General features: G+C 45.9%; 1 protein-coding gene across 4 annotated transcripts in view; it reads right to left on the minus strand.

The window, feature by feature from the left end:
- The window catches only part of Aff3 (AF4/FMR2 family member 3), a 448,844-nt gene extending 427,786 nt beyond the window's left edge, over positions 1-21,058 (minus strand). For all 4 annotated transcript variants that reach the window (XM_021197941.2, XM_021197940.2, XM_029538747.1 and 1 more), the window contains exon 1: positions 20,953-21,058. In XM_021197941.2, the coding sequence (XP_021053600.1) occupies positions 20,953-21,005 (53 nt within the window). In that variant the 5' untranslated portion in view covers positions 21,006-21,058. The remainder of the gene's footprint in view (positions 1-20,952) is intronic.
- Positions 21,059-23,355: the final 2,297 nt, after the last annotated feature.

Consider the following 23,355-nt stretch of genomic DNA (forward strand, 5'->3'; position numbering starts at 1 on the left):
CTGGCCTCGAACTCAGAAATCTGCCTGCCTCCACCTCCCGAGTGCTGGGATTAAAGGCGCGCGCCACCACGCCCAGCGTTATTAGCCATTCTTAACTACTGCTGTTTACGGTACTTTGGATATGAACTGCATTCTTAATGCCTCATGTCTTACAAGGCTCGGCTTTCAGCGGGGGGCAGAGTTCTCAAAGTGCTACAAGCATAAGGAGGTGCGGCCTAGCTGCAGGAAATATGTCAGTGGGGATGGCCCTCTGTGGTTATCTTGCCCCTTCCTGTCTCTGCTTCTTTTTGGCTCCCATAAGGTAAACAGCAAACGGTGTTTACTGTGTTCTGTCCCCATAATGTACTGCCTCACTACAGACTAAGAAAAGAGCCAAGTGTCCACGGACTAAACACTCAGAAGGCATGACCCTAACATAGCCCCTTCTGCCCTTGAGTTGTTTTACACACACTCAGAGAATTAAACCAAGTGCTCATCAGCTTCCCCCCCCTTAAACAGAGTAACTAATACTGTCTGGGGCAAACAGCCAACTTATAAAGACTTAGGATCTGGGAGGGACCGAGGGACGGAAAACTGGAGTCCTGGGGTAATGTATGAGAGGAAAATTCATTTTTAAAAAAAGGGGGGGGGGTGTTGGGACTGGAGAGATGGCTCAGCAGTTAAGAGCACTGATCCAGGACCAGGGTTCAATTCCCAGCATCGGCATGGCAGCACACAGTTCTGACGCCCGCATAAAGACATACATACAGGCAAACCACATGAAATAAAATTTGAAAAAAAATAAATAAATAAGAAAAGGCCATATTTTTAGAAAGGAAAGGGGGGATATCTGCATATTCTATTTCTACCTCTGATCATAAGCCCCTGCTATCCTCTTCTGAAGGAAGAAGCGACTTCAACAGGGTGAGACCTAACTGCAGAGCCCACTATTCCTTCTGCATGGTGTTAAGGCATATGGTGAGCCCCAGTCCCCTCCTTTCCTCATTTCTCAAGTGGACAACAAGAACTGCCTGCACTACCTGCAGCTCTTCAGCCTGTGTCATATACCCTCGGCCTCCAGAAAAACCCCACTCTGCCCTACACTGGCCAGGGTGACAGTGAACTCTAAACTTCTGAAACAGAACTCCCTTAAGAAGCCCAGCCTAGATTGGAATGAGCTACAGTGGCCGACATTGGTCTTGAACTCATGATCTTCCTATCTTAGCTTCCCAATGTCAGGATTACAGGTATGTATCTGTATGGTCATGCCTGACTTTACATTTGTTTAAGTGTCCTTAAAGAAATACTTGTTGTTGGGCGTGGTGGCGCATGCCTTTAATCCCAGCACTTGGGAGGCAGAGGCAGGTGGATTTCTGAGTTCAAGGCCAGCCTGGTCTACAAAGTGAGTTAGTTCCAGGACAGCCAAGGCTATACAGAGAAACCCTGACTCAAAAAACAACAACAACAAAAAAGAAATACTTGTTGACACATCTTCCCTTGATATATAGTAAGTTTTCATATCCAATTTCCTAGAAAACTTTGTTTGCCAGGTTATCTGAACACTTTAGTTCCCCCACACACACTCTAGTTTTTCATTATCAGACTTTTTTTTGATCAAACAACTCATGTCTTTCTAAATATAAGAAAATAAACACAGGAAGATCTGAGGCATGGTGAAATATGAACAAATGGATGAGCTTCCTGATGTACGCTGTGTTGTGTCCCGCTATGACTAAATCATCTAATGTCTGCAAGAACTGTAGCTGGAAACTTCTGACCCATCACAGCCCTTGGTGGTCTCCAGATACTAACCATGGATGAGGCTTGAAGTCTAACTCTGGCTCTATCCTATGCTATGACAGAAGAATGTCATCCCAAGAAGGCCTCCTGACCGGTCACACTTAATTGAATATCCCCAGCATGTCCTGTCTTCCAACTAACTGCTGGGGATAAATAGTGCACTTCTGGACTCTCACTGTCTGGTCATATTAAGAAGTCCTTGCTTGATCCTACCCCTGCAACGAAAAGTGCACAGCCATCAATTACATTAAAGCTGTTATGTGGTAAATTTGAATATTGTATAATGAAGGGGGAAAATCAAGGGCTTCATTACAGCTCTAAAAGAGACAAGTAAAGCTATTTGGTCACGAGTTTATCACTGAAATGTGACCCTCAGGGTAACTATAATTAATATTTGAAAAGCCCTCGAGATGGGGTATGGTATTCATGCTTATAAAATGCCTTTTATTACACTCCTTCCAATCCTTCGGCTTTATATCCAACACTGGCCCTTAATTTCATTTTAAGTACAGAAGACATTCTTCCTCTAGCTTCCATGCCTCACTTTGAGAAGGTCTGTGTCAATCAGCTTATTTGCAATTAAAGCAAATCTCCCCCACCTGCCTCCCACCAGGGCTTAAGGAAACGGGAGAAAGAGCAGGGGGTTTCCTGGCTTCCTTTCCAAATGTTGATGTGGGCTGGTTATGCCCTAGCTCCATCGCTGCAAGTCTCCTGCTGTGGTAGCAGTTAGGAAGGGATGCAGTTGTAGGCTCACAGACAAGCCACTCTGCCTTGCAGGATGCTCTGCAGGCATCCCTGTTGGTGCCCGCAGTTTCCACTGAGCCTGGAAACAGTAACAAAGGAATCCAGTTCTCAGAGTTCTCCAAGCTCCACCTCAGCCCTGGCTCCTAATGGAAACCGGCTGCTGCCAGAGCGGGTTTCCATCACACAGAAGCAGGGGTCACGGATGCCTCTGGGGGTCTGATGAAAGCTGCGGGCTCCCTCCACAGAGAAGACAAAAAAAAAAAAAAAAAAAAACACGAAAGGCAGAAATGTCTTCTGTACTTAAAAGTGCACTTTTCGATGTGACGGGTTCCCTGACCTCCAGGTTAGGATTCCAGGATTTCAAACCTGAAAGAGAAAGAATGGAGAAAGAGAAGGAAACCCACAGAGAAGATAGAGCACATGGGCAGTCGGCCCACGCAGCACAAGAGGGAAAGGCCTCTTGTTCTTTGCATGTGACAGTCAGGTGCTCTAGTTTTGCCCAGGTTCTAACTCCCCTCCGAAAGCCACAAAGTTGTGTGGCTTCACCTAAAATGACCCATAAGCCCTAACCTAAATCACTCTCGGGCCTATAACCATCCCAAAGTTTAATAAACAGACACAGGGGCCAAAATACAAATCTCTAGACCCCTCCCTCCGGATGGCCTCTGGAAAATGGCTCCACCTGAAGAGTCTTGAACCACATCACAGCAAATAGCATTTGGTTATAGGTATTAGTTCTCTACTGTTAAAGGGAGGGGAAGGGCCAGAAGATGATCTCTGAGTCCAGAAAAGCGAAGGTTCTCCAAGCCCTGACTTGCCAGCTGTTTTATAGATTCTGCTTTCTCTCCAACCAGACTGCATGCATGCTCCTTTGGAGCAAGGGAACATTCTTTTCTCTGTATTGCCAAGCTTCGTGTGTAGTAGGTGCTCAGCCAACAAAGACTTATGAGTTTGGGTCGCTGGCTGTGTCGGGTAAGCCGGCCTCCAGAACTACTTAGTAGACCATTTACAGACAATGGTGCAATCTTGCACCAAAACACGCTTCCTGTGGGGTGCTAGAATGCCAGAGTGTAGTCACAAAACAAACATAGGCTCAAACTATACCAAGAAAGTGTAACTCCTGACTTTCTACGTGTCAAGGAAGCCACAGATAATTGTTATAGGTAGCACTGGGGTTGTGAGGATCCTGAAGCTACTGCAGGACAAGGACTCATATCTATCAGGACCTGCAGAGAAGACTGGAACAAAAGTCCTTTTTAGCCGAAGGTCAAAGCCAGGCAACACTCCAAGTCCAGAAAAGGGTTCTTTCAACTATTACCAAGTTTGTTCTACAAAAAGGAGGAATTTCTAGCTGGTCGTGTGGAAATTTTCAGGGACTGGGTAGCAAACCTTTCGAACAAGAAAGTATCTTTTTCAGAAAACCGAGATTGACAGAAAAACAACGTTCCTTATATGACAGAGAGCCTGGTCTTTGTAAGTCATTCCTATGCATTAGACCATGCGGTCCTCTCAAAGCGGTCCTTAGGACCACGTGACTTGTCCATTATCTACATCTTACAGATGAGACAACAAACCTATGGAAAAGTTCAGACCATCCTAACGGTGGAGCTGAGGCTTTGTGAGTGACTGGTCCTGTTGAGGAGAGGGAGAGAGCCAGGCAGTGGGGGCCTGAGTTGTTTTGTTCATGGTATTATCTCTTTTAACGTAGGAATCACAGCCACATGTTACTATTTCTGCCTGAGACATTTATTTGCTTGGTCTCTAAACTATCAGAATTTGTGAACTAAGTTTTTTTTTTTTTTCCTCGCTCTCTCTTAAAAAAGGGCTACACTTACTAAATAAATAAACCTTCTCTTCCTGTACCACCATAGAGGCAGACCCACACACCATGGAATTACTTGTTCTCCTAAATCTTCTTTAGTGATTAGAAAACTAAGTGGGGGGGAAAAAAAGAAATGACTTTTTTTTTTTTTTTAAGGTCAAGACATAAAATCTAAATGTGTCATGTTAAAAATATGTAGGAATTTCCTGAGCATATGTCAAGACAGAATTCCTTAGAAAAGCATTACATAAAAGTTCTAAGCTTGAATACTTGGGCACATTTTAGGTTTTGATGATCCTTACTTAAAAGGACAGCCACTCCACAGTGGAGCACAGGAATGGAGCCTTCCTGTCTCCACGGGGAGGAGGGCTTGTTATTTTGCTTTTGTCTCGGGCCCTCATGAGCTTCTGCTATTAAAGAAGAAACTGAGGGAAAGTATATTTAGAAAAAGGTCATTTAACAAAATATAGCAAAATAATTCCGGCAACACATTTATAATGATTTGCATACTTTGGCCAAGTGAAAAAAGTTACAGGAGGGCAAGGCTGGTTCAAGTGACAGCCATCAGGGCTCAAACCACAGTAAGAGAAGAAAGCTAAGTCCATATGGTCAGCAGAAGCTGAAAAGGGTTTCTAACAAAACTGTGTCAGCAAGGAAAGAGTGGAATGCTAACCTGATTAAGGACATTAAGTGAAAACCAAAACCCACAGACGATAGTATAATCCTAAACAACTGAAACGCCTCTCCTTCCAAGGTCAGAAGCACACCTAGGATATCTATTCAAGCCACTAATTTCTGACATTCTATTAGAGGTCCCAGCCTGGTCAACTGAGCACCAAAAAAGCAACTAGATTAAAAATGCAAAACCAAAATGGCCTTATTTTCACATTCACACAACCTTGAACACATTGAGATCCTGAAAAATACAGATTCAAAGTCCCAAGTAACACACACACACACTACACACACACCCCAGAAAGTAAACATTTGGTGGCCCAAGATGCAAAGGCACCTGAAATGCTTCCTCCTTGGATCTCACCAATCATGACACCATTTAGAACTTATTTCAGCTTTTTAAATATTTTATTTAAAAGATAATTGCTTAGAAGAAGAATTCCTGGTAGATTCACAGTTCTGGAAATGTGGGGAGGAAGAGCCTTATGCTTTTGCAGCCAAGGAAGTTAAGTAATGGGAATCAGAAAGTATTCTGAAGTAGCCAAAGATCTTCTGGGCAATTAGAGAATAAGCTTTGACTCTGTCTAATGGGTTTTCTTCCCAAGTACTTTGGAGCAGCAGCAACCAGTTCAAAATATTATTTCTCAATGCGCACACGAATTAGAAAGCAGAAAGTCTATTTGTAATTATTTATATTTTTACCTTACTCCAGCCTCACGGAGATTTTTAATGCCATTTAAACGTTTCTCAGCGCCAATGTGCACTTCTTCCTGCTTAAAACTTAATATTATCACTCTAACAGTGCTGAGAATATTTCTAAGCAGTAAAACAAAACTTGCAGGAAAGGGAAAATTGCTCTTCTCAGAAAACCATTGCATTTATGTATTCTTCTGAGGACACGAACAGAGGCTCAGCCCCTAAGTCCCAGGTGACCCCTCTACCTGGCGGCCATACCAAGCACTCTCCTGCTCAGTGACTCTCTGCTTATTTGTGAGCTCACACTTGATTACTTGTGAGTTCACACTTGCTTACTTGTGAGCTCACACTGCTTTTCTTGCTGCTTCAAGATTTTCAAAGGCCAAAGCCAGGTTCAAGGAACACAGCCCAACTAAAAGAAAGTCATAAACATCATTCTTTCTATAAACTAACTGATTCCCTTCCAACAAACATATTTATCTGACCTCTTGTTCAAAAATTAATTTTAGTTTTACTATGACATGCAAATTACCTTATTAATTTAGGAATCGGGACATAACTGAATATATGTTCTTAATTACTACAAGGTGGAAGTATGAAATACTACATAACCACATACCTCTAACCAAAATAAGTCCCCTAACATTTTAGCCTAGCTTAAGAAACCTTTGTCTATTTGGATAGAAATGTTTCATTGGTTTTGTTGGTAGTGGTGATGATGGTGATGGTGGTGGTAGTGGTGGTGATCTGGTTGTGTGTGTGTGTGTGTGTGTGTGTGTGTGTTTATTTCAATCAATTTCTTCCATGAATATTCAAAGATGTGATAAACTTCAGTAAAAACAGAATCATAGACCAAAATGTAAAGATATTTTACAGTATACAACACACCACACAAGTGTTCCCAATGCTCTCTTGAAATATATTCTAAGTTGATTTTAAAATTCTAATTAACAGTAATGCAATGCTGACAAATGACCTAGGAGGCCATTTCACCACTTGCCACGCCTCTGTCCCGAATAGGGCACCATGCTGGCCCAGGCAGTCTGACCTGCTGCTATATTGGGTGAAGAAGGTATTATGGGTCCACAGTGTTGTGTCTGGATTCTCTGTAAGACTCCTTAGGCTAATGGAATAGGTGCATCATGTCACATGTCACAGCCTGACAAAGGCCCCTTTCTCCTCCTTCCAACAGGATGGCATATTCCAAAGGAAGGCACACCTGCCCGAACGTCCTGGAAAGAGGCATGGGCAGAGCTGATCCACAACTGCTGTGGACAGAACTACACCTCAGCCACTGACAGCCACTGTTTACCGCTGCAGTCTCACCTGACCAAGACGCCTCAGCAATCCGAACAGAACCCTACTGTCACCGGAAGAAAATATTGGTCCAGATTTGGAGGGGAAATCGATTATAGGAAATAAAAAAGTAGTGACTCACACAACACCCCTAAATATCTTTTAGGTAACAAAACAGATGTAGCCATTAGTCCAACTAGAGGAATAATTAAGCTTATCATTCTTGAAGGCCTACTGTGTGTCAAACTACTAACACATATTCTCATTTAATCCTCGTAGCAAATGAGTAGCGGTATTACTTCCACTGATGGGCAAGGAAACGGAGCCCACCATGGGATGACAGGCCTGAGAAAGATGGGACTGGGTGAGGCTAGTAAAGGGCCTGTCAGAATCTGAGCCCTGTAGGCTGGCTCTAAAATCCTGGCCTTTCCAATTACCAAATGGTGCCTCTCAGATGTTGCCTGCCAAATGGTTTTCTTTTTTTTTCTTTTTTCTTTTTTTTTTTTTAAATCTTCCTCAAAATTGTATTTGTCTCAGTCTCAAAGAGACATCTTTAAAGAAAGCATCTATGGCTATTTCTGACATCTGTCTCAATTTGTCACAGTCCATTATGCCAAGAATCTATTAATTTTACTTTACCAAACTATCTCATGACAGGAATTTAAGCCTGTTTACTCTCTTCTGTCACCAAGGCAGCCCATCTGTATAGGTTCAGTCCCACAGGAAGAGGCAGGCCAACTGTGTAAGGAACGGAACAAGCTGCTACGAGACCAGCTACTTTTACAAACGCCTTATGCAGATTTCAGGTGGCTTTCCCGGGGTAGTATTGCTAGTTTGATTGCTGCACTGTCATTGTTGCTATTAATAGAGTTACACTTAGGTATTACAATACATGTGGCCAGCTGTGGCAAACAGTTGTTGCCATTTTCTTCAACCATAAAACTTGTCAAATTAGTGGTTTTATGGGTATACAAATAATTAAGGGAAAATATATAGACAGTGTTTTTTTTTTATACATGGTAAATATGGACAAAAAAATGGATTCCAAAATGATAATGACCTGCAGACAATTCATATCCAGGGAAGCCAATTAATCAGAGTCCCGCCAGCCTGCACCCAGTATACCTACTACGTTACTCCGAGATTTAACATTCTCAAGATGCTTCATACACATAAACTTCCCTGTGCCTGTTGGAGACTCATGTGTATACACAGGATGGATAAAATAGATGTTTGACTTGCACATGTATAAATCTCACTAATATTTTATGGCTGCCGAGTCCTTGGAACTCACTCTTGATGGCTGTCATTAAGTGGAGCTCTCTGTAAGATAGTGGCTACAAATACACACTTCCTGAATAGACACCCCAGCTCTGCCACCCTAGCTATGGGTTCTGCCTGAGTAGATGCCCCAGCTCTGCCACCCTAGCTATGGGCTCTGTGTAATATGCTACTTCCTTTGTTTCTCCACAGAACAAGAAAGGACAGAACCTACTTTACAGGTTGTGAAATAACATGAAATATTTAAAGACTCAAGACCCCTCCTTATCAGTAAGAGCCTCAGAACCACTCAGAGGCCGGCCGGCCCACCACCCCTTCAAAAGGATTCTACCATTACGTGTCAGTCAGAATAATAAGCTGGGGCTCCTAGCTGTGTTTTTTAAGTTTGAAAATACTTCTTACAAATCCATTTTAAAGTCTCCCCAATTAGACAAGTTCACTAATTTTTCTGGTGACTTAGCCTTACCCAATTATTTCTGAATCAAAATTACCTTCAAAACACTCTAATTAAATCACAGAACATGTGACAGAGATTCATGCTGAAGTGGCTTATGCAGACTTTCATTAAGTCACTAATAATAACTATGAAGTATCTATCTGTTACCTTTCACAGGGAGTATTCCATACACAACTCTGTGACTACTTTTAGAAGCTCCCTTTCCTGGCAGAAGAAGAGGAGGGAGGGCAAAAGAGAGAGATCCAGAAAAGGGGGAGGAAGGAATGTGGCCCCTCCATCCTCCTCTGAGAGCTGCCTTGAGAGCTGTTTCCCTTTCCCTCAAAAATGAGACATTCACAGCTCTGTCTCACCATGTCCAGCCACTTTTTCACCCCTCTGCCCATCCATGAACCTTCATACTGTGTTGACACAGCAGACAACTGGATGAATGCATCTGGCCTTGGACCCAAGGTCCTCGGCTTCTCCATTCTCCAGCTTTCTCATCCTCCTCCATCCTGTCCCAAATACCCCAGGCCTGCTCCCTATCCTCCCCTCACTCATCCTGCCCATCATCCCCTCACTCCTCCTCCCCATCCTCCTCTCATTCTTCTTGCGCCCCATCCTCCCTTCACTCCTTTTCCTCATCCTCTCATTCCTCCTGCTCCCCATCCTCCCCTTACTCCTCCTGTTCCCCATCCTCCTCTCATGCTCCTGCTCTCATGCTCCTCTCACTCCTCCTGCTCTCCATCCTCATCTCAATCTTCCTCCCCATCCTCCCCTCACTCCTCCTGCTCCCCATCCTCCCCTCACTCCTCCCGTTCCCCATCCTCCTCTCACTCTTCCTGCTCTCCATCCTCCCCTTACTCCTCCTGCTCCCCACCTCTTCTCATCCTCCTGTTCTCATGCTCCTCTCACTCCTCCTGCTCTCCATCCTCCCCTCATTCCTCCTGCTCTCCATCTTCCCCTTACTCCTTCTGCTCCTCTTCCCCCGACTTCTCCTGCTTCCCATCCTCATCTCACTCCTCCTCCCCATCCTCCCCTCACTCCTCTTGCTCACCATCCTTCCTTCACTCCTCCTGCTCTCCATCCTTCCCTCACTCCTCCTGCTCCCCATTCTCCCCTTACTCCTCCTGTTCCCCATCCTCATCTCAATCTTCCTCCCCATCCTCCCCTCACTCCTCCTGCTCTCCATCCTCCCCTTACTCCTCCTGCTCCCCACCTCCTCTCATCCTCCTGCTCTCATGCTCCTCTCACTCCTCCTGCTCTCCATCCTCCCCTCACTCCTCCTGTTCCCCATCCTTCTCTCACTCCTCCTGCTCTCCATCCTCCCCTCACTCCTCCTGCTCACCATCCTCCCCTCACTCCTCCTGTTCACCATCCTCCCCTCACTCCTCCTTCTCTTATCCTCCTCTCTCTTCTAGTGAACAATCCTCTCATTTTCACTGGCATGCACATGCTGGCACTCTCCAAGCCTTCTCCCCTCGCCTTCTTCCTGCATATCAGGATCCTGCAGCCACTTTCCTATATGCTGTTCTAACCACACAGCATTTCATCTCCTAAGCAACACCTGTGTTCCCACGCTCTCACCTCCCCGGTCCATCCTCAGGGACTGACACCCCCACCTCCTAAATGCCCCTCTCACTCCCCTCCATCCCACAGGAAAAAAGCAAGCCAGGCTCTGCTGATGCGCCAAAGCAAGAGTTCTAACCAGCTGCCTGTACAGTGCCACTTCAGTTCAGCACCCAACTGATTGCTGTTCACTTATTTTTCTTAAGATCTCTTGACCCAACAGAACAAAGCTCTGGGTCCTTTATCTAATTATAACGGGGACTGTCTATATAACCAACTATTATATACTGTTAGCTCGTTAATACTGTTCTCTACACCTTGAAAGTGAATGCATTACTTTGATGATGCAAATACAAGCCAGACCAGTAACTGGCCACTTGCTCACCTTACCGTGCATCTAGTTTGTGCAAAACAGTCTCATTTCCTCTTCCTCACAATATAAAATAAGGTAAATTAGAAGAAAATAATAAGGGGCTGGAGAAATGGCCCAGCGGTTCAGAGCACTAACCACATGGTGGCTCACAACCATCCATAATGAGATCTGACGCCCTCTTTGGGTATGTCCAAAGACAGCGACAGTGTACTCACATACATAACATAAATAAATCTTAGAAGAAGAAGACACTGCAAGCTCAAGACACAGTAATATACAATTAGTCAGGTAGCGCAGTCGTCCATGACACGCAAGGTATCATGTCCACAAGGAACACAAAAAAGATCTGAGGCTCTAACAACACTATAAATACTTCTGCAAGCACTACCTCCACCAATTGGCATGCCTCAAAGAAGGCCACAGATTTCAATCTGCCCCACTATTCCTGAAGTCATTTTTCTTTTCCAACTCCTAAACATTAAGTTGTTTAAATCCTAGAAAGTGGAAGCGTGTGTGCACATGTGTGAGGACACCCTCATTAATAACATTAAGCTAACGACCTTCCCACAGATCATACAGAATGCACAGAGTTAGCTACGCTGTATTTTATTAGTCCCAAGTACGTTTATTTTTCTATTGAAACAGGGTTGAGTTAGTCAGGGAAACTGTGAGGAAGTTTCCCCACCACTCCACAGTTCTCTGGAAATGGCAGAGTAGAACATATCTGGTCACACTGGGATAGAAGCTGTCTTGAAATTTCTGTCTGAGGAATTCAAAAACCTTCCCTTCATGGAGCTTGAGTTGAGACTTTTCCTAGGACACTGAGCAAACCATCATTTGGGACTCTGGCTACCAGGTAGGGCAATTATTCTGTAAACTGCTGACACCCCTAAACTCTGACCTGCACCCCTTTCCCCCCAAAAGCAGCATGACTGAGAATGAACAGGGACATTTGGTCTCCATTCTGGGCAGCTCTTGAGTCTCCCTTAGAGTCCCCACAGATCCATACGGTCATCTAGGTACTCCCAGAGCCCCCCTCAGATGCAGTAGCAACAGCTGACCAAGGAGAACTGACAAGTACTAAATGGCTATAAAAAGTGATTAGCCTATTTGTTACCAAGTGTGTTTACTCGGGGTTTTATGCCTGTTTCACCAGTCTGCCCTCATTAGGATACAAGTAACCACCCTCTTGTTCATGGAATTGTATGAAAAAGAACACAGCAATAAAATAAATGCTGCCTCTAAATGTAACCTCCTGGCAGTAGGAAACAGTGTCCCTCTACCAGTCTCCCCTGAATAGCAGAGAGAATAACAGAAAGCCTTCTGAAAGAGCATCTTTTCAAAGGTGTGCTTTCTGTCCTTACAAGTCAGGGTCTGTTCTGTGAGGACCCATCATTACTCAAGAACCTATCAGAAATGGGAACCCATGGCCCCACCTTGGTCCTATTAAATTAAAATCTATATTTTAACAAGATCCCTGGGTTATCTGGATACCCATTAAAGTTCAGATGTTCCCTGATGCATTAAGTACACTGACCTCTACTCTTAAAACAGCTTTCCTTGGTCCTTAATCCTCTGGATACCTTCTACAGAAATATACAAACAACAACAACAACAAAAAGACAACAAAAATAAAAATGTACTTTTCCAATTTAAAAACAAAAACAGATTATTTCCCAGAATTGGGCCTGATCTAGTACAGGAAGTTTTTTTTTTTTCTCCTGTCTACCTGTCAGGGAGCTAATTAACATTTCAATGAACACTGACAGAAAATGTGTTCTCCCACTTCCTAACTGAGGTAAACGGCCCAGGTAAGACAAGAAAAATTTAACTAAGACTAACAGGCTCGCATTACAACCCCCAGGGGGGGTCTGAAAACTAATTTCCTGCCCATAAAAAAAGCAAAAATATAATTATTTTCAGTATCAAGGTAAGCACATAACTGTGAGTTGATATGTTAGTGTGGTCTCCAAATTACAGTCATTTTTGTTTACCTCCGCTAACAATGCGCCTCCTGGGGAGAAATTCTATGAAGAAGTTTAAGTCCCCTCCCTGGCTTTCTCCACACTGTTAGTGGAGAGATACCCAAGGGACTACAATTAATGCCTTCTCCGTGTTCTGGCTCCTGCTCCCCAGTAATGGGAGTGGGCTCAGACTGTAGCAGCTGGAAGGAGTCTACCCCAGTTTGCCTGTTATAAACCAGAACCAGAACAACTCGGGGAGGAAAGGGTTTGTATGGCTTACAAGCCCATCATGAAGGGACGCCTAGGGGGAAAGCTGGACACTGGAACCTGGAAGCAAGAGCTGAAGCAGAAACTATAGAGGAATGCTGCTTACTGGCTTGCTCTCCACAGCTTGCTCAGCCTGCTTTCTTGATCTTATATACACACCAGGGGCGGCCACAACCCAAATAGGCTGGACCCTCCTAGTCAATCAGCAGTCAAGAAAATGCTACCCAGACAAGCCTGCAGGCTAGCCTGATGAAAGCACTTGCTCGGATTCAAGTTCCCTCCTCCAAGTGACTCTAGTGTGTGTCGATTTGATAACAACTAATCAGCACAGAGTTCCAGAGATAGCCCACGACTGCTGGTCCGATTATCCAGGTAACCATGTTTTCACATGGCCTCAGTCACATCATTGATAAATGCTCACACAGTACCCTGCCCTATAGGCAACCTCGGCTCACACCCACCCGCCCAGTGTGTCTACCACGTTCAGACACCCAAGGCCCCCTATCGTAGTAGTTTGAGATTAACACTCATTTCACCTCTTATTTAGGTGGTGTGGTATCTGCACAGCCTGGTATAACTACTGTATTTTGTTTCTACTAAACCTAAATTTCCATTAGCTAGACATACTGTAAGGGGACCCACGGCACCAAATGAAGTCATTTGATGTAATGGCTCGTACTACAGTACATTCTTAGTGAAACATTGGAGATTAAGTAATGCTTCATATGTCTAAATAAGTCACTAGTACAACCACATTTACCTATTGCACTGTGACACAAAATTGGGAAAGACTGGTCTCCACGCAGATGTGTCCCTGGGTTGCAATGTAGACCCAAGAACCGTGTGTTTTACATATAGCTGAAGCAGACCCCATGTGGTCCTTCGATAAGCTTCTTTGTTTATTTAAAAAAAAAAAAAAAAGACATTTTAAGGAAGCAAAGGTTGTAAAAGAACCATCTTTGGCCATCATAGAGTAACTGATGCTTTTATTATGGAACGTCACAACCTGCTGAGGTAGGGCAAGCAGAACAAGCACCATTATGGCTTTTAAGTGATTAAGCCAAGACAGAGACTGGGGGAGGAGGTGGGGGAAGATGAGCTGTCCAGAGCCCAACAGAAAGCAAGCTTGAAGCCAGCTGAATTCAAAATCTCCAATTACATTTCCAGACAAAAGGGAACAGCCGCCAATGTTGAAAGTAAGTTTTACAGATTTTTGCTTGGGAATAAAACAAGGAAACAGTATTTTATATCAAATGATATTAATATGTTCTTTTATGGCCTTGATTTTGCCACCCAGGCTTTCTTTCCCCAAACTAGGAAAACTTAGACAAATCTATTTTAAGTCTTGAAATCCCATTTACACACAAAATAACCCATGTTGAGAAATTGATCTGTTGTTTAACTTGACTACTATTTTAACCTATGTTAAGTGGAAAGGCCTGTTGAGTTGCTAATCTGCAGTGTCATTGATTAGACGTTCTGGCTCACAGGGACATTTTCCCAAAATAGATTCTTAGCATTTTCTAACCCTCCTACGTTCCACAAAAGAGAATCTGGAACACAGGAAGGATCCATTTCCATACACGTAATAGCATCTTCATTGTCACCAAAAGGCATCTGATTAAAACCCAAAGACTTCCAACGCTTGTATGTCTCCCACGCCAGCAACACCCCTCAACTTCCACATCCTGAACTAACCAGCTCGCCTACCCAACTGTCCTCAACCCATGCCACATCCGGGTCCCCGGCTGCTACCTCTCACCAAAGAAGGGGGTCCATGTTCTCCTTCCAGCTTTCTCCACACTGACACACTTATGAAAGGAAGGATTCTCCCAAAAAACAATTTCACCCTAGAGCCTGTTGAGACCCCTTCCTCATGCCCAGGGCAGGTGCATGCAAACAGTTTCAACCAATGAAAGCCTCCTCCGAAGACTATGTCGTCACTTCCAGCCAACAAGAGTGTAGGTAGCTTACCAAGGCTGCTCTCCTTGAAATACCTCCAGGAAACTCAGGATGCATGCGCCTAGCCCTTCAATCATGCCTTGTGGGCCATTTTGACCCAATAGGAGAGAGAAAAGCGACAGAGAGAAGCTTAAAAATTATTAACGATGGAAGAAAAGGTCCAGGAACCTGAGTGCCAAGATGAGAAGTTTCTGGAGGTGCCTGACATGAAAAGCCTGGGAAGCCCAGGGCCTTGTGGACGCTGTCCTGGGCATGTCTCTACTGATTGACTTGAAAAGAATCAAGAGCATCGCATGATCATGCTCCCCCCAGAAGCATCCTTCATCAGGAAGCATTCTTCATCAGGGTAGGATACTGTTGTTTCTCAGCAACCTGGTAGGAGCGCAGTTCATCCTCATCCCGCCCTAGCTATAACTTTATGTTCAAATAAGTACCACGCTTTGTTGCCTCCATGTCTATTTGCGCTATTCCTTCCACATGGATTCTCTTCCCTTTTATTTCCTCCTCCTGAAATTCTACTTCCTCAGAATACATTTCAGTGCCACGAAGCCATGAATATTTTACTCTCCCTCAACAGGATATGCCCGTGCCTCCTCCAGTGGGCAGTGTCTGCTTTGTATTTCAGATTTTTATATGCATAGATATTCTCTAATGTTGTAGTAATTTCCAACCCCAATAAGCCCATATAAAAACCACACAATCTGGTTATTACATTCCTAAGCTATATCTCCAGATTGGGCAGACCTAGCACTGCTAATTGTAGTTTCTCCTGGCCACATGGTTCTGTTCCGTATTCGCTTCCTCCTCCTCTCCCCTCCCTCTCTCCTCCCTTTTCCCCTCATCTCTGACCCCACTCTCCTGTCCCACCATTTCTTTCCACTGCCCAATCGCAGCCTCTAACCTTTATTTGACCAGTTAAAATGGAGAAAAGGATCACAGGAGATCACCCATGTGATCCACTGCTCTCTCGGGGGTGGGGTGGGGTGGGGGAGGCAGTTGGAGGTGGGGGTGGGGAAACAACCCCTCTTCAGGAAGCAGAATTAACATCAGAATGCAAAGAGCACCAGGGCAACCTACAACACTCTAAACTCCTAACTGGTTCCCCTTTGCATCCGGATAGGGGGTGCCAGGTGTTCTCACAATGCAGGCTTCAATCCATGGATGGGAAAATTTGTAAAAGGAAAGATAATGAGATTTGATAGAGAAGTCAGAATGCATCATGTACATCACCGAGTATCACCTGACACTCGTATTTCAGTCATGTGTACTCACGTTCACAGGAATCCTAGGGTTGCAGTGTTAAATGTGTGTCACCTGAGAGTCTTAGTCCAAAATATTTAAGCCAGTGATACCTGTCCAATGGCAATGCCTAACACATGAGCATTGATTTAAAACATCCATGTGTTACAATTCCTTTTCCCTTTTGAATTTTTATTGTATGTATGTGGATATGTCCATGCGGTTGTATGCTGTATATGCCCATGGAGACCAGAAGAGAGGATTGGATTCCTCTAGAGATGGAATCATAAGTGGCTATAAGCTGCCTCCTGTAGGTGCTGAGATGCGAACTCATGTCAATTGGAAAAGCAATAAATAAATACTCTTAACTGTTGAGCTGTCTCTCTTGCCCCATGGGTTACAGTCTCACAGGGTTGGACCTGAGGGGTGTATAATGCCTGTGTGGACAGAAATGTAGGGACTCTGGCTTATGTAAAGTCTGTGGGGGTGAGGGCCAGAGGGACTAATAGGCAAGATCTTATTAATATTTATGATTCCATCTTGATTGACTTTCTCCCTAGGAATGAAAAGGTGTTCTTATTTAGAGAAGAGTAAATATAACTCAGTTTTGGAAAACTTTTCTCATCTGACAAACCATCTCATGATGACCAGGCTGTGTGTTTAAAATACACAGCACAGGTAATTCCACCGTGGTCAATAAAAAGCACTCCTAGAAATACAAAAATAAAAAACAAAAAAACAAAAAGCCTTTGTTCTAGATGTCCCTATGCCATTTTCCTCCACCATCTGAACACATCCGTTGTAAAAGTCAGTTCATCTCCCAAAGCTTAATTCAAAGGCCACCTCTTGTATGGAAGCCTTTTAAAAAATAAGTAAAAACTAAAATAATAATAATAAAAATTAAGAAAAAATGCCTATGTATTATCCACCCAGGTCCCAAATATGGGAGTAGGTCTTTTTTGATTCTCTAGAGCAGAAAACTTCCTTTTGCATTTATATTCTTGTCCAACTCTAAAACTAGACAAGGAATGCCCAACCCAGCTCATCCCCTACATCAGCCACCAAATAAACAAAAGCAACAGCGGGTCTGTCAGGAGGGGTGACCATCACTTTAGAGTCTCTGATGTGTGTAGCAGCTGAGCCAAAATGACTGAACCTCTAGCGAAAGAGCAGAAGGGAACCAAAGGGAGACATTGCTCCCTGGGATAAGTGCCTCCTCCGCTTAGGACTAAGGTCTGCAGAAGCTGCAGAGTCACATGCAGAAGGAGCCCCTTCACTGCATCTTTGACCTTCAGAGTGGAAACCGGAAGTAGCGTAGCGTGACAATGTTTCTTATGGATATCCATCTCCATGTTAACAGACAGCTGAAATGAACAGGTATCTGACAGGTCCTGCCCGAAAGAACAACCCTGAGAAACAAGCACGGGTGCTTCTGTATGGGGGTGACAATATGGAAGGCTCTTATCAATTGATTATATCACACTGATCATACTTTTGTTTCATATTCTGTCTATAGTGGTGTGAAACTCGTTCTCCCACATGTACAAGAAGCACACTTGGGTTCAAAGCCAGAGTCAAAACTAATAAAGTGCAATTTGTTTGATCAGGATTCCATGTCTACCAATTAGAAAAAGTTGTTCTGTTATCAAAATATGAGTTTCTGGCTATTAATCTGCACCTCCTCTCTTCAAAGATGGGTGCTTTTTCTTTTTCCTATGATGAAATGGATGTGTTCAGTGGTCTTTATTTAAAATTTATATCTCCTTTCATGAGATAATTAACAGGCACCACTCCTAACTCATGGCATTGGTTTTCAGATTTTTTTTTTTTTAAATCAATACCATTTAAGGTTCTGACCTCCTCTTTTAATATTTTGACATAACGTTAACTTGCAGCTGTCAGGGTCTTGCTTGGTAATTCCTGTAAAGCTGCTCTTCATCAGCTGGAAGACATCTGCAGGGCTCTAGAAAATGCATAGCCCTGATATCAGAAAAGCGGACCTTGAAGCTAATTCTTCATTGAGGCAGAGCTGTGTAACTCTGACAAGCTACCTGATCACCTATTGAGGAATTTTCCTCGCTGTAAAAATCAGACCAACAACAGTACATACATGGTAAGTTTCTCGTTGGGGAATAAATAACCTAGGACATATAATGGCCATGCCTCTGACAAGTATGTAGCAAATATTAGACTTAAAATACCTGCTGTCATTTTTGGTCTTGGCAGAGTTACTCACAGTTTAAAACTCGTATTTTTTTATCTATAAAATGAGAGTACTGTCATTTACTTTTGAGATGTTACTAGATTCAAACAAGAAGATAACAGATATAGGACTATCAGACAAACAGAAAGTAATCAAGTATGCCAGGCATGAAGGGCCCATGCCTGGTACCCCAGAACTTTGTAGACTGAGGCAGGAGGATTACCTTGAGTGTGAGACTTGCACACCAAGACTTTCTTTCAAAAACAAACAAGAGCTGGAGAAAGAGAGGAGAGAACAAGAGGGAGGGAGGGAGGGAGAGAGAGAGAGACAGAGAGAGAGACTACATGTTTTTGATCATGCATGAGCTTGAAACTGTAAACATAAGAGTCTTTAATAAATCCTAAAATTGAGTTAGAAATGTCATGCAAAAATTACTCCATAACTAAGAGAATGTCTGACATATTTGAAATGCAAACCCAAGTACTTTGGTTTATCTTTAACGTTACCTAAAGATAACCTTTTGTAAATGTAAATTCTATATCCACAAAATAAGAAACATTCTCTTAAGCCAAACTGTTCTACTGTACTGTGATCAAGAAATCTAACATGCTTTCTTAAGTCAAGAAACTATACATTGCTTACAAATCTGATTGAGTGTGCAATGGCTAAAAAAAAAAAAAAAATGCTTTCCAGCTGTGGTGGCATAATGTCCTCAATGCACTAGTGAAGCAGAGGTAAAATCTATGTGGTCTGAGGCCAGCCCAGTCTACAAAGCAAGTTTCAGGCCAGCCTGGTCTATGTTGAAAGATATAGTCAAATAAATAAATTAGTTAATTAAAAATTTAAAGACAATTCAGCAGGCATTCTTTGACAGTATTCGAGATAATTTACTGGGAATTGAAGACACACCTTGAGCCCTTGCCAAAAAGGTCTACACATTACCACTGATAATCTCAAAGTACAACTTATAAAAATCATACAGGAGTTCAATTTGAACCAGAAAGTGGATAAGCAGCATAAACATGCGTCCAAAAAATAAGTTCTCCCCTTTAACTACAAGCCTGCCTAGATTTTAAAAAGCAAAAGTCATTTTTAAAAGGCAGTTGTTATCTGGGAAGCTATTGAATTTGTGCCAGAAACCAATATTTCAAAAGGTAAACCTGTAAAATAATAGGTATCTGTAAATGAAAGACTGGAATAACCCCAGGAGCAGCAACACAGTAATTAGCAACTTTTATAGAGTAATAACATGTTCCATATTCTCTCTACACTAGCTCTTTGAAGTTGCCAGTATAATATATACAAGTTTTATTACATTGGAGCCCATCCTTGTGTGTTTTATAGACGCTAGCATTATGCAGAGCAAGCTGTAGTCACCGTCGGGTCTTCTATAAGAAACTGCTCGATAATTCGTGAGCTCTGTGTCTAGTTTATTTTGTTACACCTGTCTTTAGGAAAATAAAAGTCACTTTGAGCCTAAGTCACTGTGGAGATCCACATGCCCACATGCCATCGAGGTATGAGCCATAAATCATAAAGCAGTTTAGCTTTAAAATTGTGCATCGCATATTCATGTGCACACCACTTGCAGTCTTAGACACATGTGAACTCTTTACTGAATTAAAAAGAAGGGAACCGCTCAACTCTACAATCAGCGATTACCAGAGGCAGAACAGAGAGCAGTTAATATGCTTGTTCCAGCAGATGTTCATCCCCGTAAATATTAAACATAACACAAGTTCCTCCAGGAATATACAAGCAGTAATTTTACCACCTGAATAGGGCTGGTTGGAAACATTTAAGGGGTGGGGGCAATGTGAGGGATGCTGAAGCAGCCAATGGGATTTTTCAGACAACCGCAACTGGAATTAAATTGCATCTACCTGTGATTTACCTACAGAAGCTCTCCCTAATTCGAGAATAGCGAGAACTGGAAGCCCAGTGCATTCCAGGCTGCCAGCTTTGAGCTTGACAAAAAGAGTGAGGAGTTCAGCCGTGAGCATGTGTGAAGAAAGGGTGCATGTGAACCTCCGGGAAATGAGTCTCCCTGGGCCAAGGCCTCTGGAATTCGGGCACCAAGACACACTGGCCTCCTGCCCCGGGTGCTCACTTTTCCATCTCGAATGGGAGTGAGGTAGGACAGAGGAAGGATGCAAACGGCAAGCAGGGAGCAGGCAGGGAGCAAGGCTAGAGAGCATCCTCTCCGGGCACTTCGTAGAGGTACCAACTCTAGGGGGGTCACAGGGGTGGTGAGCCTGAGGCTCTCCGGGAGCTGGAAGGGAGCACAATCCGAAGGAAGGGAGCTGAGAGGGGCTGCGAGATGAGGGGTGGGCTCTCAGGCATCAGTGACACGTTCTAAAAATCGGTTCTCTTCCCCTCCAGCGCTGCGCTCCTCCTGTGGCAACCAGACCCCGGCCCCTTGAGCTAGCGCAAGCAGCACCGAGGGGAGAGAACGGGACCGGAGACCAACGAATTCACGGGGAGGCGGCCGTGCATCCAGCCCGCCAAGGCTGGAAGGAGCCGGCCAGCGAGGCGGGTGTCCCCGAGCCACCCCACCCCCACGGTGGCAGGGCACCCGGAGTCCCGGCCCAGGTGAGGGCAGGCGGGGCCAGCGCGGCTTCCCGAGCGGCCAGCACGGGGACTCACCACAGCGACTCGAGGTCCCATTCCTGGAGCAGGGCTAAGTCGAAGCTGTCCATGGTGGGAGGTGTCAGCGCCGCCGCCGCCGTGTCCGCCGCCGCCGCTGTGTCCGCCGCCGCCGTGTCCGCCGCCGCCGCTGCCGAGCCTCGGGCCGCCCGCGCGCTGCAACGAGAGGCGCCCGCTAAGGTGCATCCCGGCCGCGCCCGAGCCGCCGCCGCCCGCCTGCCCGCCAGTCACCCTCCCCCGGCTCGCAGCGCCCGGCACCCCCGCGGCCCCTGCTTCCCGGGCCCGCCCGGCGCACTCACCCGCTCGCCGGCTCGCGCGCAGCCACACTCGCCGAGAGCCGCGAGCTCGCTCTCTCGCCGCGCCGCCGCCCCCTCCCGGCCTGCGCCCGCCCCTCCGCCCCTCCCTCGCGGCGGCCCGGCCCGCTGCAGCCGCCGGCGCGGTGCCCTGCGCCCGCCCCTCCGCCCCTCCCTCGCGGCGGCCCGGCCCGCTGCAGCCGCCGGCGCGGTGCCCTGCGCCCGCCCCTCCGCCCCTCCCTCGCGGCGGCCCGGCCCGCTGCAGCCGCCGGCGCGGTGCTCTGCGCCCGCCCGCTCGCCCGCCCGCCTCTTTCTCCTCCGGGAGGCGCGTGTGCGCGGGCGAGGCCGAGGCGCGCGCGCGCGTCCTGAGCCCCGCGCCGCGCCCGCCCCGCGCGCCCCTGCGCTCCCCGCGCTCCCCGCTCTCCCCGTGCGGCTGCTCGGGGTCCCGCGCCCTTTCTCGGGCCGCACTGCCGGCTCGCCCTCCTCACCGGCGCCCCTCCATCTCTCCAGACCCTCGGTGGTCCCGAGGGTTGCGGGGGACGTCCTGCGAGCCGGAGGCAGCGGCGCAGCGGCGCCGAGGGCAGGGGGGGATGCCGTGCCGAGCTGAGGCCGGCCTGCAGCAGAGCAGCCCCCTGCCTCTCGCCCTAGCCCCGGGTCCAGCAGGGACTTTCTGGTCCTCCGCAAATTAAGCGGAACCTGCAGGGCGCTGCGGCTAGAGGTGTGCACTCTTGCAGACCTGGAGTGGGTGCTAGGAAGGAAAAGCCCTGGGCGCCCCAGGCGCGGTGAGAGTTAACAGTGCAGCCCACGGCAGTGCCGAAAACAAATCGTTTCAAATATCTGAAGCCAGTAACTTAAGTGAAATAAAGAGGAGGCGGGAAGGAAGCGTCTTCCAAGACCTGCTCTCAGATGCAGTTTAGCCTGGGGGCTGGGAGGACGAGGGGTATCCCACTAGCCCTCAGCTGCGGGGTCCCTGGAAACCAGTCTCCTTTCTTTTTATTTCATACTGGAAAGGCCTCTCTGGGTTTCCACTACAAACTTCCCGCCGCCTCCTCTCCTGTCTGGAGAGTGGCAGATTGTCAGCTGGAAAGATGATAGAGTACCACTGTGGCTTGTAAAAAAATAAAACCCTTGCTATTATTACTCCCTTGGTTTGAGAGACTGCTCCCCCCTCGCTCATTATTATATACACTCTGAGAGTGGGGACTGGAGGCGTAGAGCTGGTCTATCGTTCCATCTCTGCGCTTCTGCCCTCAAAATTGAGGATCCCATGCTGGCCCGGGGGTGGTGCATGGGGTTCCCCTCTCCCATGCTCTTGGCCACAGTTCCTGGAGCCTTGTTCAGGATTCCCTAGGATTCCTGGAGAGAGCAGCACGGAGCAAAGCTCACCACTTACACCAAACCCCCGCATGCCCTAAGGGAGGCCTTTGCAGTGTATCGGCCTTTGTTCCTTTTCTAGACAAGAAGAGCCACCATGTGGGGCCGCCAAAAATTTAGCCCCTTTGGTAGAAATCAACCTATGAGCACCCCCCTTTTTTATTTCACCCACCTCTGAAGGAGAACTAACGAAGTCGTGGGCGCAGGTAGATAGACTGCCAAAAAGCCAACTAGAGTTCTATGCTCTCGGAAACAGAACTGCAAAGCTCTCGGGCCCCCATCCTTTTCTTCCCCCAGCTTTGGAATAGTTCCCTATTAGTATCCATAACTAATGTGAAAATATCAATCGCTAAGTGAAGGCAGAGTCTGCATGGAATCAGTTGTAGAAACCGACTGGTTATTTTTACAAACTAACAACTTCCCTGCTTGAAACACCACCCTGGCCCCTTTAGTTGAAGGCTACAAAAGAACAAAGGAAATATGGACAAAGTACAGGTGTGAAGGGCTGGGGTCCAAAATCTTGGTCTACAGTGTATCTGGAGAGAAGGGGTGGGGGGGAATGTGCCTTACAGATACCTACTTAGCATAAACCCTCTTGGAAATGTTTGCTCTGGCAAAAGTGAGCTATAGACATCACATGGAGACAGGCTTCCCAGGAACAAAGGCTGGGGGTGGAGGATGGAGGAGAGAGGGGGGGGAACAGCCCCTGCCTGGAAGAACTGCAAGTTCCAAGCCT

This window comes from Mus pahari, chromosome 5, assembly GCF_900095145.1.
Source record: "Mus pahari chromosome 5, PAHARI_EIJ_v1.1, whole genome shotgun sequence".
Classification (NCBI taxonomy): domain Eukaryota; kingdom Metazoa; phylum Chordata; class Mammalia; order Rodentia; family Muridae; genus Mus; species Mus pahari.